The sequence below is a fragment of the Scyliorhinus torazame genome, chromosome 4 (genome assembly GCF_047496885.1).
Source record: "Scyliorhinus torazame isolate Kashiwa2021f chromosome 4, sScyTor2.1, whole genome shotgun sequence".
In the NCBI taxonomy this organism is placed as follows: domain Eukaryota; kingdom Metazoa; phylum Chordata; class Chondrichthyes; order Carcharhiniformes; family Scyliorhinidae; genus Scyliorhinus; species Scyliorhinus torazame.
Window position 1 is genome coordinate 75,588,577 of NC_092710.1, and position 15,231 is coordinate 75,603,807.

General features: G+C 54.7%; 2 protein-coding genes across 2 annotated transcripts in view; one reads left to right on the forward strand and one right to left on the reverse strand.

Moving 5' to 3' along the window:
* The first annotated feature begins 2,326 nt into the window (after window positions 1–2,326).
* pfdn2 (prefoldin subunit 2) lies at window positions 2,327–12,673 on the forward strand. Its single transcript, XM_072498290.1, has 3 exons — window positions 2,327–2,514; window positions 6,868–6,991; window positions 12,273–12,673. Exons 1-3 carry the CDS (start codon window positions 2,351–2,353, stop codon window positions 12,438–12,440), a joined length of 456 nt encoding a protein of 151 aa, XP_072354391.1. The 5' UTR covers window positions 2,327–2,350; the 3' UTR covers window positions 12,441–12,673.
* A 2,148-nt stretch (window positions 12,674–14,821) lies between these two features.
* Window positions 14,822–15,231, reverse strand: part of LOC140410309 (kelch domain-containing protein 9-like) — a 61,289-nt gene continuing 60,879 nt past the window's right edge. Inside the window, exon 4 of the mRNA XM_072498291.1 lies at window positions 14,822–15,052. Coding sequence (XP_072354392.1) covers window positions 14,886–15,052 — 167 coding nt within the window. The 3' untranslated portion in view covers window positions 14,822–14,885. The remainder of the gene's footprint in view (window positions 15,053–15,231) is intronic.

The window sequence follows — 15,231 nt, forward strand, 5'->3', positions numbered from 1 at the left end:
GAGAGGAAATTGCTGAGGCCTTGACAGAAATCTTTGGATCCTCGCTGTCTTCAGGGGATGTCCCGGAGGACTGGAGAATAGCCAATGTTGTTCCTCTGTTTAAGAAGGGTAGCAAGGATAATCCCGGGAACTACAGGCCGGTGAGCCTTACTTCAGTGGTAGGGAAATTACTGGAGAGAATTCTTCGAGACAGGATCTACTCCCATTTGGAAGCAAATGGACGTATTAATGAGAGGCAGCACGGTTTTGTGAAGGGAAGGTCGTGTCTCACTAACTTGATAGAGTTTTTCGAGGAGGTCACTAAGATGATTGATGCAGGTAGGGCAGTGGATGTTGTCTATGTGGACTTCAGTAAGGCCTTTGACAAGGTCCCTCATGGTAGACTAGTACAAAAGGTGAAGTCACATGGGATCAGGGGTGAGCTGGCAAGGTGGATACAGAACTGGCTAGGCCATAGAAGGCAGAGAGTAGCAATGGAGGGATGCTTTTCTAATTGGAGGGCTGTGACCAGTGGTGTTCCACAGGGATCAGTGCTGGGACCTTTGCTCTTTGTAGTATATATAAATGATTTGGAGGAAAATGTAACTGGTCTGATTAGTAAGTTTGCAGACGACACAAAGGTTGGTGGAATTGCAGATAGCGATGAGGATTGTCGGAGGATACAGCAGGATTTAGATTGTTTGGAGACTTGGGCGGAGAGATGGCAGATGGAGTTTAATCTGGACAAATGTGAGGTAATGCATTTTGGAAGGTCTAATGCAGGTTGGGAATATACAGTGAATGGTAGAACCGTCAAGAGTATTGAAGGTCAAAGAGATCTAGGAGTACAGGTCCACAGGTCATTGAAAGGGGCAACACAGGTGGAGAAGGTAGTCAAGAAGGCATACGGCATGCTTGCCTTCATTGGCCGGGGCATTGAGTATAAGAATTGGCAAGTCATGTTGCAGCTGTATAGAACCTTAGTTAGGCCACACTTGGAGTATAGTGTTCAATTCTGGTCGCCACACTACCAGAAGGATGTGGAGGCTTTAGAGAGGGTGCAGAAGAGATTTACCAGGATGTTGCCTGGTATGGAGGGCATTAGCTATGAGGAGCGGTTGAATAAACTCGGTTTGTTCTCACTGGAACGAAGGAGGTTGAGGGGTGACCTGATAGAGGTCTACAAAATTATGAGGGGCATAGACAGAGTGGATAGTCAGAGGCTTTTCCCCAGGGTAGAGGGGTCAATTACTAGGGGGCATAGGTTTAAGGTGAGAGGGGCAAGGTTTAGAGCAGATGTACGAGGCAAGTTTTTTACGCAGAGGGTAGTGGGTGCCTGGAACTCACTACCGGAGGAGGTAGTGGAGGCAGGGACGATAGGGACATTTAAGGGGCATCTTGACAAATATATGAATAGGATGGGAATAGAAGGATACGGACCCAGGAAGTGTAGAAGATTGTAGTTTAGTCGGGCAGCATGGTCGGCACGGGCTTGGAGGGCCGAAGGGCCTGTTCCTGTGCTGTACATTTCTTTGTTCTTTGTTGTTGGGCTGGGGGGGGGGGGAGGCTGAGATGTGAATATGTAAATGAGGTGATTGTCCTGTAGCCCCGCCCCTCGCGCCATTGATTGGAAACGTCATGACGTCACGGGCGGGCAACGGATCACGAGACCAACTGAAATTGTGTGGTTTCTTTCTGAACCGCCCAGGCGCGCGCGAGGATGACTGAAATTTAAAGAAAATAAGTATGCGGCGTGGCGGTGACATATTACCGAGATTGTCCTTGAAACTGCGCGAGGCGGGTGAGGAGGAGCATCAAGGTGAGCGCCGCCCCTGCCGGAAACCCCGCGCCGCCCCTGCCGGAACCCCAGGAAACCCCGCGCCGCCCCTGCCGGAACCCCAGGAAACCCCGCGCCGCTGGCCACCTGACACCCGGGGGCCTGGCAGGTTTGGCCGTCCAACCAGGGTGCCTGCTGCCCGGGCCAACAAAGTCACCCGATCGCTTCCAAAATCATAAACCAAAGCAGAATATCAGCCCTTTGAGCAATTCGCCAACATCTGCACGGGGAAATTACCAACTGAAACAGAAAAGTGGGCAGGGGTCCGACGCCCCCTTTAGCTGCCTCCTGCACGCCTGGTTCGGTTGGATCAAAGAGGGGAACAAGTGGAGGAACGAGGACGGTTGGGGGGGGGAAGCGGCTGAGGCGGCGGCCGATCGGGCCCGGGCGGGGGGAGGGGCCCGGGCGGGGGGGAGGGGCCCGCGCTGGGGGAGGGGCCCGCGCTGGGGGAGGGGCCCGCGCAGGCGCGCGCCGCGGACAGCCGCGGCTGGGTATAAAGGCGGCGGGCGGGCGGCGCGGGCGCCAGTCGGCGGGATGGAGGGTCCCGGGGGCGGAGCTGCGCCGCTGGCCGGCCGCGCCGGGCAGGCCTCCGCGCTCACTCCCGAGCAAGTGCTGGCCGGCTTCAACAAACTGCGGCAGGAGCAGCGCGGGCTGGCCGGGAAGGGGGCCGAGCTGGAGCAGGAGGTGGCGGAGCACGGGTAACGTCACCGGGGATTCCCGCCCCAGTGTCGCGGGTCACCGGGGATTCCTGTCCCGTCCCAGTGTCGTGGGTCACTGGGGATTCCTGTCCCGTCCCAGTGTCGCGGGTCTCTGGGGATTCCTGTCCTGTCCCAGTGACGTGGGTCACTGGGGATTCGTGTCCCAGTCTCGCGGGTCACTGGGGATTCCTGTCCTGTCCCAGTGACGTGGGTCACTGGGGATTCCTGTCCTGTCCCAGTGTCGCGGGTCTCTGGGGATTCCTGTCCTGTCCCAGTGACGTGGGTCACTGGGGATTCCTGTCCCGTCCCAGTGTCGCGGGTCTCTGGGGATTCCTGTCCTGTCCCAGTGTCGCGGGTCTCTGGGGATTCCTGTCCCGTCCCAGTGTCGCGGGTCTCTGGGGATTCCTGTCCCGTCCCAGTGTCGCGGGTCACTGGGGATTCCTGTCCCGTCCCAGTGTCGCGGGTCTCTGGGGATTCCTGTCCCGTCCCAGTGTCGCGGGTCTCTGGGGATTCCTGTCCCGTCCCAGTGTCGCGGGTCTCTGGGGATTCCTGTCCTGTCCCAGTGTCGCGGGTCTCTGGGGATTCCTGTCCTGTCCCAGTGACGTGGGTCACTGGGGATTCCTGTCCCGTCCCAGTGACGTGGGTCACTGGGGATTCCTGTCCCGTCCCAGTGTCGCGGGTCTCTGGGGATTCCTGTCCCGTCCCAGTGTCGTGGGTCACTGGGGATTCCTGTCCCGTCCCAGTGTCGCGGGTCTCTGGGGATTCCTGTCCTGTCCCAGTGTCGCGGGTCTCTGGGGATTCCTGTCCCGTCCCAGTGTCGCGGGTCTCTGGGGATTCCTGTCCTGTCCCAGTGACGTGGGTCACTGGGGATTCGTGTCCCAGTCTCGCGGGTCACTGGGGATTCGTGTCCCAGTGTCGCGGGTCTCTGGGGATTCCTGTCCCGTCCCAGTGTCGCGGGTCTCTGGGGATTCCTGTCCTGTCCCAGTGACGTGGGTCACTGGGGATTCGTGTCCCAGTGTCGCGGGTCTCTGGGGATTCCTGTCCCGTCCCAGTGTCGCGGGTCTCTGGGGATTCGTGTCCCAGTCTTGCGGGTCTCTGGGGATTCCTGTCCTGTCCCAGTGTCGCGGGTCTCTGGGGATTCCTGTCCTGTCCCAGTGACGTGGGTCACTGGGGATTCGTGTCCCAGTGTCGCGGGTCTCTGGGGATTCCTGTCCTGTCCCAGTGACGTGGGTCTCTGGGGATTCGTGTCCCAGTGTCGCGGGTCTCTGGGGATTCCTGTCCTGTCCCAGTGTCGTGGGTCTCTGGGGATTCGTGTCCCAGTGTCGCGGGTCTCTGGGGATTCCTGTCCTGTCCCAGTGACGTGGGTCTCTGGGGATTCGTGTCCCAGTGTCGCGGGTCTCTGGGGATTCCTGTCCCGTCCCAGTGTCGCGGGTCTCTGGGGATTCCTGTCCTGTCCCAGTGTCGCGGGTCTCTGGGGATTCCTGTCCTGTCCCAGTGTCGCGGGTCTCTGGGGATTCCTGTCCTGTCCCAGTGACGTGGGTCTCTGGGGATTCCTGTCCCAGTGTGGCGGGTCTCTGGGGATTCCTGTCCTGTCCCAGTGTCGCGGGTCTCTGGGGATTCCTGTCCTGTCCCAGTGACGTGGGTCACTGGGGATTCGTGTCCCAGTGTCGCGGGTCTCTGGGGATTCCTGTCCCGTCCCAGTGTCGCGGGTCTCTGGGGATTCGTGTCCCAGTCTTGCGGGTCTCTGGGGATTCCTGTCCTGTCCCAGTGTCGCGGGTCTCTGGGGATTCCTGTCCTGTCCCAGTGACGTGGGTCACTGGGGATTCGTGTCCCAGTGTCGCGGGTCTCTGGGGATTCCTGTCCTGTCCCAGTGACGTGGGTCTCTGGGGATTCGTGTCCCAGTGTCGCGGGTCTCTGGGGATTCCTGTCCTGTCCCAGTGTCGTGGGTCTCTGGGGATTCGTGTCCCAGTGTCGCGGGTCTCTGGGGATTCCTGTCCTGTCCCAGTGACGTGGGTCTCTGGGGATTCGTGTCCCAGTGTCGCGGGTCTCTGGGGATTCCTGTCCTGTCCCAGTGTCGCGGGTCTCTGGGGATTCCTGTCCTGTCCCAGTGTCGCGGGTCTCTGGGGATTCCTGTCCTGTCCCAGTGTCGCGGGTCTCTGGGGATTCCTGTCCTGTCCCAGTGACGTGGGTCTCTGGGGATTCCTGTCCCAGTGTGGCGGGTCTCTGGGGATTCCTGTCCTGTCCCAGTGACGTGGGTCTCTGGGGATTCGTGTCCCAGTGTCGCGGGTCTCTGGGGATTCCTGTCCTGTCCCAGTGTCGCGGGTCTCTGGGGATTCGTGTCCCAGTGTCGCGGGTCTCTGGGGATTCCTGTCCCGTCCCAGTGTCGCGGGTCTCTGGGGATTCCTGTCCCGTCCCAGTGACGTGGGTCTCTGGGGATTCGTGTCCCAGTCTCGCGGGTCACTGGGGATTCGTGTCCCAGTGTCGCGGGTCTCTGGGGATTCCTGTCCCGTCCCAGTGTCGCGGGTCTCTGGGGATTCCTGTCCTGTCCCAGTGACGTGGGTCTCTGGGGATTCGTGTCCCAGTGTCGCGGGTCTCTGGGGATTCCTGTCCTGTCCCAGTGTCGTGGGTCTCTGGGGATTCGTGTCCCAGTGTCGCGGGTCTCTGGGGATTCCTGTCCTGTCCCAGTGACGTGGGTCTCTGGGGATTCGTGTCCCAGTGTCGTGGGTCTCTGGGGATTCCTGTCCTGTCCCAGTGTCGTGGGTCTCTGGGGATTCGTGTCCCAGTGTCGCGGGTCTCTGGGGATTCCTGTCCTGTCCCAGTGACGTGGGTCACTGGGGATTCGTGTCCCAGTCTCGCGGGTCTCTGGGGATTCCTGTCCTGTCCCAGTGACATGGGTCACTGGGGATTCGTGTCCCAGTGTCGCGGGGCTCTGGGGATTCCTGTCCTGTCCCAGTGACGTGGGTCACTGGGGATTCGTGTCCCAGTGTCGCGGGTCTCTGGGGATTCCTGTCCTGTCCCAGTGACGTGGGTCACTGGGGATTCGTGTCCCAGTGTCGTGGGTCTCTGGGGATTCCTGTCCTGTCCCAGTGTCGTGGGTCTCTGGGGATTCGTGTCCCAGTGTCACGGGTCTCTGGGGATTCCTGTCCTGTCCCAGTGACGTGGGTCACTGGGGATTCATGTCCCAGTGTCGCGGGTCTCTGGGGATTCCTGTCCTGTCCCAGTGACATGGGTCACTGGGGATTCGTGTCCCAGTGTCGCGGGGCTCTGGGGATTCCTGTCCTGTCCCAGTGACGTGGGTCACTGGGGATTCGTGTCCCAGTCTCGCGGGTCTCTGGGGATTCCTGTCCTGTCCCAGTGACGTGGGTCACTGGGGATTCGTGTCCCAGTGTCGCGGGTCTCTGGGGATTCCTGTCCTGTCCCAGTGTCGTGGGTCACTGGGGATTCGTGTCCCAGTGTCGCGGGTCTCTGGGGATTCCTGTCCTGTCCCAGTGTCGTGGGTCTCTGGGGATTCGTGTCCCAGTCTCGCGGGTCTCTGGGGATTCCTGTCCTGTCCCAGTGACGTGGGTCACTGGGGATTCGTGTCCCAGTGTCGCGGGTCTCTGGGGATTCCTGTCCTGTCCCAGTGTCGTGGGTCTCTGGGGATTCGTGTCCCAGTGTCGCGGGTCTCTGGGGATTCCTGTCCTGTCCCAGTGACGTGGGTCACTGGGGATTCCTGTCCCAGTGTCGCGGGTCTCTGGGGATTCCTGTCCTGTCCCAGTGACGTGGGTCACTGGGGATTCGTGTCCCAGTGTCGCGGGTCTCTGGGGATTCCTGTCCTGTCCCAGTGACGTGGGTCACTGGGGATTCGTGTCCCAGTGTCGCGGGTCTCTGGGGATTCCTGTCCTGTCCCAGTGACGTGGGTCACTGGGGATTCGTGTCCCAGTGTCGCGGGTCTCTGGGGATTCCTGTCCTGTCCCAGTGTCGTGGGTCTCTGGGGATTCGTGTCCCAGTGTCACGGGTCTCTGGGGATTCCTGTCCTGTCCCAGTGACGTGGGTCACTGGGGATTCGTGTCCCAGTGTCGCGGGTCTCTGGGGATTCCTGTCCTGTCCCAGTGACATGGGTCACTGGGGATTCGTGTCCCAGTGTTGTGGGTCACGAGCGACATCCTCTGAAATTCTCCCCCCACCCTGGGATTCCCTCCCGCGAAATACTCGAGGGAATTGGGGGATGGAGGAGGGAGTGGGATTAATTATGTTGCTCTCTCTCCGAGCTTGAATGGACACAATGGGCTGAATAGCCGTCTGCCGTGGAATTCTACGATACCAATGGTGTTTGATTTTTAAACTATGCTCCTCTGCCTCTCCTTGCCCCAGGCTTGTGATTGACACCCTGACGGAGGTTGATCCCGGACGCAAGTGTTACCGGATGGTTGGAGGTGTACTGGTGGAAAGGACTGTGAGAGAGGTCCTGCCTGCTCTCGAGGGGAACAAGCAGCAGGTACGTGACTTGGCGAGCAGAGGTCTGTCTGGCACAGGAAACGTGGCTTCACCTCCATCACGTTAAACTCCGTACCGAGCGAGCGCCGGGCTGTCGGGAGGGTCAGCGCTAAGGGAGCCCTGGTCTGTCGGGAGGGTCCAGGCTGGTGCCAACATTTTCTTCCCATCTCCGGAGAACTGTGTATCTTTGGAATTCTCTGCCTCAGTGAGTTGTGGAACTCCAGTTGATGAGAATATTGAAGACACACGGTGATGGATAATTTGGCATGAAGGAGTTGACGGGGAAATCGGACAGCAGGCCTGAGGCCAAATGGCTTCCATCTTTATGTACCTTATCCTATTCCGGATGGTGGGAGCTTGCTGTCATGTTTCCTGCATTACAAGGGCGACTGAACCTCCTAGCAGTATGACAGGCGCATATACAGGAATAGGCCATTCAGCCCCTCAAACCTGTCCCGCCATTCAATGCCATCTTGGCTGATATGGGGCCTAACTCCATATACCTGCCGTTGGCCCATGTCCCCAAATATCGTTGCTTAGCAAAAATCCTATCTTTCTCATCTTCAGCTGCTGTTTGTGGGAGATTCCCAAACCTCTGCTGCCCTTGTGTGTAGTAGCGCTTCCTAATATCTCTCCTAAACCATCTGGCTCTAATCTCTTTAGAATATGGCCCCTTGTTTTAGAATCTCCAACCAGTGGAAACTTTCTTATCTACTCTGTCCTTTTCTATTAATATCTAAAGTTCGACAGAAAACCGACCTAACTGTTATAATCTCTCCTCATAACTAACTCCTGAAGTCCAGGCATCTTGTAAACCTACGCTGCACTCCCTCCTCCCAAGGCTGAAATATCCTTCCTGTAGTGGTGCCCAGATCTGCTCCCACGTGGAGTCTAACCAGAGTTTTGTAAAGCTGCAGCATAACATCTGCATCCTTGCAGTCCGGTTATCGAGGTATAAAAGCTAGCATTCCATTAGCCGCCTTGATTTATGGGCCCCACAGTAGCAAGGGACCCGGGTTCGATTCCCGGCTTGGGTCACTGTCTGTGCGGAGTCTGCACTTCCTCCCTGTGTCTGCGTAGGTTTCCTCCGGGTGCTCCGGTTTCCTCCCACAAGTCCCGAAAGACGTGCTGTTAGGTGAATTGGACATTCTGAATTCTCCCTCGGTGTACCCGAAGAGGCGCCAGAGTGTGGCGACTAGAGGATTAATGTAAGCCTACGCACGGTGCAGTGGTTAGCACTGCTGCCTCACACGCTGAGGACCAGGGTTCGATCCTGGCCCTGGGTCACTGTCTGTGTGGAGATCGCACATTCTCCCCGTGTCTGCGTGGGTCTCACTCCCACAACGCAAAGATGTGCAGGGTAGGTGGATTGGTCACGCTAAATTCCCCCGTAATTGGAAGAAAAAATGAATTGGGTAATTTAAAAAATAATTTTTACGTTAATGTGGCGCTAATAAAGATTATTATTATTATTATTACTTTCTGCACTTGTTGGCATTATGAAGATCTATGCACCTGAACCCTCCAAGTCTCTTTGAAAATCCACTGAATTCAGCTTTGTACCATCTAGAAAGGACCCTGATCTATCCTTTTTTTTGGTGCAAAAATTGATAACCTCACACTTGCATTGAAATCCATCTGCTGCAATTTTGCCCAGATGTTTTGCTTGCGGCAACTTTACTTGGTCTTCGTCCCCAATCCACTATTGATGCCCTTGAGACCTCCAGCAAGCTATCCTCCTCTTCCACTGTAAATATTGCAGCAAAGTAATTATTCAACATGCCGCCATTTCCCCATGGTCACTGACAATATCCGCACTTTCGGTCTTTAACAGGCCAACATTGCTCCTGACCTTTACTGTAACTATAAAATGATTATTGATTTTGATGTCTTTTTTGTGAGTTTCATAATCCCTTTAAGTAGCTCTTATAAGCTGCTTTGTGACCCTTTACTGGGCTTTGTACCCATCCCATTCATTGAATCTCTACAAAGCAGAAGGAGGCCATTTGACCCATCCAGTCTGCACTGACCCCTCCCAGGTCCATTCCCTGCTCTTTCACTGCAGCCCCATCAAACCTGCATATCTTTGGAAATAAGGGGCAATTTAGCCTTGCCAATCTACCTAACCTGCGCTTCTTTGGCCTGGGAGGAAACCCACGCAGACACTGATTGCAAACTCCACTCAGACAGTCACCCAAAGCCGGAATTGAACTGGGGTCACTGGTACTTAGGCAGCAGTGCTAATCGCCGTGCCTTCTCATTCAGTCGGGTATGTGCTATTTTTGTGCGCCCTTTTTTTAGTTTTCTGCTCTCCCTCTCTTTAGTTGGTCATGGCTATTTTTTCTGTGAAATGGAGCATTTCCCTTTCTGGGGTTCAAACTGGTTCTGTATTGCGTTAAATGTTTCCTTAAACACCTTCCACTTCAGTTGTTTTACCCATTAGCAGGTTTTCACAGTTTACCGTGGACAGTCTCGGTCTCAGAATCATAGAATTTACAGTGCAGAAGGAGGCCATTCGGCCCATCCGGTCTGCACCAGCCCTTGGAAAGAGAACTCTACCTATCTCCACCCTGTCCCCGTAACCCCATCTAAATTTTTTTTTTTTGGTCACCAAGGTCAATTTAGCGTGGCCAATCCACCTAACCTGCACGTCTTTGGACTGTGGGAGGAAACCGGAGCACCCGGAGGAAACCCACGCAGACACGGGGAGAACGTGCAGACTTCGCACAGACAGTGACCCAGCGGGGAATCGAACCTGGGACCCTGGAGCTGTGAAGCCACAGTGCTAACCACTGTGCTACCATGCTGCCCCATTTCATTAAAGTCGGCATTCTCTAAATCTAACATTCTAATAACGTGCTTTTCACTTTCAAATATTACATTGAAGTCGATTGTGTTATGATCACTATTTGCTAAATGTTTACGCTTAAATAGGTTACTAATTGAATCTTCTCATCACTAAATCCAGTTGCTTGCCCCCTTATTGCATCCAGGTCATATTGATGTAGGAAATTATCAGCGACCCCTCCCCCTGCACACACTTATTGAAGTCCTTGAGAACACGAGTTCAGCCTCTCCGCAAGGACACTGTCCCAGACTGGTTCAGGTTGAGCCCGTGCCAATATTGATGCCAGTGCCCCACAAAATGGAACCCCCCTTTCCTGCAGCACTCCTTTAGCCACGGGTTTACTCCCCCTGATTTTCTTATTTCTGCCAATTTTCATTCGGGTAATCATTCAGAGGTTATAGCACTTGAGTTCTTTAATTCTGTTCTCAATTCCTGATAATCCCGAAACTGGACCTCTTGCCCAAGTTGGTCCCAGCCTGGACCACAACAACTGGATCCGCCCCCATCCCTCTCCGAAATTCTTTCAAGCCGGCACCAGACAGGCAACACACCATGCATGACGCTCGATCCGGTTTACCAAGGATGCTATCTGTACTGCTGATAATAGAATCCTGACCACTGCCACTTGTCCTTTTGCTCCCCCGGCATGAGTGGCCTCCTGTACCACAGTGCAGTGGTCAGCTAGCTCATCCTCCCTACAGTCCTTCACCTCATCCACATAAGGAGCAAATACCTCATACCTGTTAGGCAAGGTCAGGAGCTGAGGCTCCATTTCTGAGTTCAGGATCCCTCTGCCAGCCTCACTCGCAGTCACACTCTCCTGTCCCTGACCACTGGCCAAGTTTGGGCAGCACGGTAGCACAGTGGTTAGCACTGTTGCTTCACGGCTCTAGGGTCCCAGGTTCGATTCCCGGCTTGGGTCACGGTCGGTGTGGAGTCTGCACGTTCTCCCCGTGTCTGCGCGGGTTTCCTCCGGGTGCTCCGGTTTTCTCCGTCGGTGTACCCGAACAGGCGCCGGAATGCCGCCTTGCGCCAATAAAGATTATTATTGAAGTATGGGGTGTGACTGACTAAAACACAGCGTCCAGGTAACTCCCCCTCCTCGATGTGGCACGGAGTCTGAAGCTCGAACTCAAGCTCACCGATTCTGAGCCGAAGTTCCTCGAGCTGCAAACACTCTGCAATAATAATCTTTAATGTCACAAGTAGTCTTACATTAACACTGCAATGAAGTTACTGTAAGGGGCAATTTAGCGTGGCCAATCCACCTACCCTGCACATCTTTGGGTTGTGGGGGCGAAACCCACGCAGACACGGGGAGAATGTGCAAACGCCACACGGACAATGACCCAGAGCCGGGAATCGAACCTGGGACCTCGGCGCCGCGAGGCAGCAGTGCTAACCACTGCGCCACCGTGCAGATGTGGTTGCCATGACATAGTGGGATCCAGAAACTCCCACCTCCCACAGCTACAACTCACCTGCACTGCCATCTCTCGTTGCTTAATTAGGTTTTTCATAGTTAAACTATTATTCTCAGTCCCTGAATGAAAATGATATTTCTAAATTTACTGCTATTTAATATTAATCCCCACATGCAAGTTCCTTACCAGTCAACCGGCTCAGCACTTTCCTGTGACGTCACTTTGAAGCTGCTCTTCCCCCCCCTCCCTCCTATTTTAACTCACCTTGTGCTCTTTTACTCTGTGTTGCTCTCATTTATCCCAATCAGCTTCCAGGTCTTGCCAAGACTGCCACTCACCTTTCTGAGGAAAGGTGGAAAAGCCCCCAGCTCGCTCGGTCCCCAAACTCCGACTTAAGCGCTCCAATGCAGACAAAGTCATGCAAGGTGGCTTGCTTTTATACTCTGAATCTAGCCTCTGAAAACCTGTTTAAGGCACATAGCTAATTGATTTGTTGCGGCTGCAAGCAGAGCCCACACAAACCCTGCTTTAAAACTGGCCTAAAGCTCACTACCTTCCAACCCAAGCAGCAAATTTTAGTTACTAAATTAAAGACAGACCGGACTTCAGATAAAAATTAAATTCCCTCAGTCACCAAACTCCAACTCGAGCGCTCTACTGCACAGCCCAGAGCAGCACTCCAGTGCAAACAAATACTGATCAAGTTAAATTACAGTGGAAGCTGTTACCTGAAACCAAAAATACTGGACAATGGCAGCAGGCCTAACCGCCTCTGTGGAGAGAGAAGGGAGTCCATGTTTCCAGGCTGAATGGCTCTAAAGTTGTCCAGACTCCACCTTCGCTCCCTTTTCTCTCCACAGATGCTGTCAGACCTGCTGCAATCGTCCGGTATTTTCCGTTTTTAAACAAATACGGAGGTCTTTAACGTGTTGTACAAACGAAAGTTCATTCTTCTCAATGTCTCCCTTCTCGCCTTGTCTCTCTTTGTGTTTCCCTGGGCCCCTCCCAAGCTGGTGAAGCTGATCGAGAACCTGAATGGTCAGATGCAGAGTAAAGGCCGTGAGCTGACCGAGTACCGGGAGAAGTACAACATTCGGCTGATGAACGAGGACGAGAAGGCGGCTCGGGAGAGCGAGTCTCGGACCCGGGCCGGGGGCACGGGAGTCCTGGTGTCCTAGGTGGCTGTGACGAGGAGGAGGTGGGGGTAATGGTGCCTCTGGGAAGCACCCAGTACCGACCCCCTTCATTCGCCAGCTCTTGGAGGAGCATGACTAGAGTTTTCCATTTTTGTGGCTGTTTGATCGGGGGGGGGGGGTTGTATTTCTCCCGGGCTCTGAAGGCCCCGGTGTGCTTTCTTAACTGTTAAGTTGTGTTTCAGTTGTTAACCTGGTGATTAAACTTGTGACTGTGAGTGAGGATTCTTGGCCGCCTTTCTGATTTCCTTCCCCAGCCAGTGTGATGGACCACTCAACCCAACCTGATCGCTCACTTCAGCTCTCCCTCAGCGCAGGCCTTCAATTGCTTTCACCCGAATGCATTTACCTCACTCAGCCTTCATTGTAGAAAACGATGCAGAGAGGAAGAGGCCATTCAGCCTGCTGTGTCTGTACTAGCTCTTTTTGACAGCGATTCAATTAGTCATTCTCCCATTCCCCCTTTCTGCAAGTTGCTATTGAATCTGCTTCCGCCGCCCTTTCAGGCAGCACCTTCCAGATGACAACAGCTCTCTGTGTAAAAACATTTCTCCTCATCCTCAGCTCCCCCTCTGGTTCTGTCACTGATTCTCTTCAATCTGCGTCCCTCTGGTTACCCACCCTCCTGACGCTGGAAACACTTCCTCCTCCTTTACTCGATCTGAACACTTTTGGGTTTGAAAGTCTCGATTCACTTTCTCAATTTGAAGGAGAACAATCCCAGACTCTCCGCATCGGCTGCCCGCATCCCCGGAAGCGTTCCGCTAAATCTTCCTCCCCACCCTCCGACCTCTCGATCCCCTGAGTGCGGGACCCAGTATTCCAGCTGAGGGCAAACCAGTGCTTTAGAACGATTCGGCCCTTTGAATGTTAATGATTGTCCTGATCCCTTAACTTCACCCATGATGTTGGCCTCCCTCGCTGCTTTCTTTCCCTTTGAGTACCCAATTCATTTTATCCAATTAAGGGGCAATTTAGTGTGGCCAATCCACCTACCCTGCAAATCTTTGGGTTGTGGGGGCGAAACCCACGCAGACACGGGGAGAATGTGCAAACTCCACACGGACAGTGACCCTGGGCCGGGATCGAACCTGGGACCTCGGCGCCGTGACACTGCAGTGCTAACCACTGCGCCACCGTGCTGCCCTTGCCGCTTTCTTTCCTGACCTCTTTACACCAACCCCGCCACCCACAGCCATGGGATGAATGATCACTGTCTTCTGATGCAACAAACCCAGGGGGGGGGGGGCTTTTCCTGGCAAGGTCAGCATTTATTGCCCATCCCTAACTGCCCCTTGAAAAGGTGGGGGCGAGTTGCCTTCTTGAACCGCTGCAGTCCCTGTGGTGTAGATGCACCCACTGTGCTGTTAGGGAGGGAGGTCCAGGATGTTGCCGCAGCGACAGTGAAGGAACGGCGATAAATTTCCAAGTCAGGGTGGTGAGTGACTTGGAGGAGAACTAAGTGTCCTTAAGACAGGTAGAATAGGGATGAGAAAAATATCAGCCATGATTCCATGGCGGAGCAGACTCCGGGCGGCGTGGCTTAATTCGGCTCCTATATCTTACGGTATTGTCGGTGGTGGGGTTCCCAGGTATCTGCTGCTCTTGTTCTAGATGGTAGTGGTCGTGGGTTTGGAAGGTGCTGACTGAGGAACCTCGGCGAGTTGCTGCAGTGCATCTTGTAGATGGTGCACACGGCTGCCACTGTGCGTCGGGGATGGATGTGGGCCTGCTTTGCTGGAGCTGCACTGACCCAGAAAATGGAGAACGGAACGAAGGCAGGATCGCCATCTCCGGATAAGGGGATCATTCGCTTCTGAGTGAGATGTGGGAGATAATTCCTTCCTGTGCAGAGGTTTGTGAATCTTTGCAATTCGCAGGGAACTAGGGGTATTCAAAACTGGGGACGCTAGAATTTTTAGACATTAATGCGGGGGGTTGGGGGGGGGGGGGCGCAAAGATGGAAGAACAGGCATGTAGGCATTGACCAGCAGAGCAGCCTTGAAGTGGGGCCAAATGGCCTCTTTACCCGACCCCTCTGCCTACCGTTCCCAAGAGGTTATGTACACCCAGGGGGCAGCGTTTCAAAATAAGGGATCTATTCACGGCAGATGTGAAGGGTTTCTTAAACTTTGGAATTCTCTTCCCCAAAGAGCAGGGTAGTATGGGACATTCAAAGTGGAGATTTGACCACCAAGGGAGGGGGTTGGGGGGAGTGTAGACAGGGAGGTGGAGTTGAGGCCACAATCTGGTACGAATCTGAATGGCGGACTATGCCCGAGCAGGGTCACTCTGTTCGGAGCTCTGATGAGACAGCCACGGAGAGCAGGTTTACAAAAACCATACACACACATGTGCACGAGATGTTCAGGTACTCGGGTTTTTATTGCTGCAGATTCCCTGTCGCTTGCCGCCTCCCAAACGTTGACGTCATGTTTTGGTGTCCAGAGTGTAGATCTCAGGGGAGCAGTTCCGACCGTCTCGCCCTCGGCCCCCGAGAAGGCACAGACTCTCTCCCACCACCACAATGCGGTGGCCAAACCTCTTCATCTCCGGGTCACTGTTCGGAAGGTGGAACCACATCCCTCCCGGAGGGCCTGGAAACGTACAAGGGAATTGGTTGCAGAATAAATCTCCCTCGACATTGATCCGGAGAATGTTTGATGGGGGCAGGTTGGCGTTAGATACAGAGTAAAGCTCCCTCTACACAGTGCCCATCAAACACTCCCAGGACAGGTACAGCACGGTGTTAGATACAGAGTAAAGCTCCTTCTAC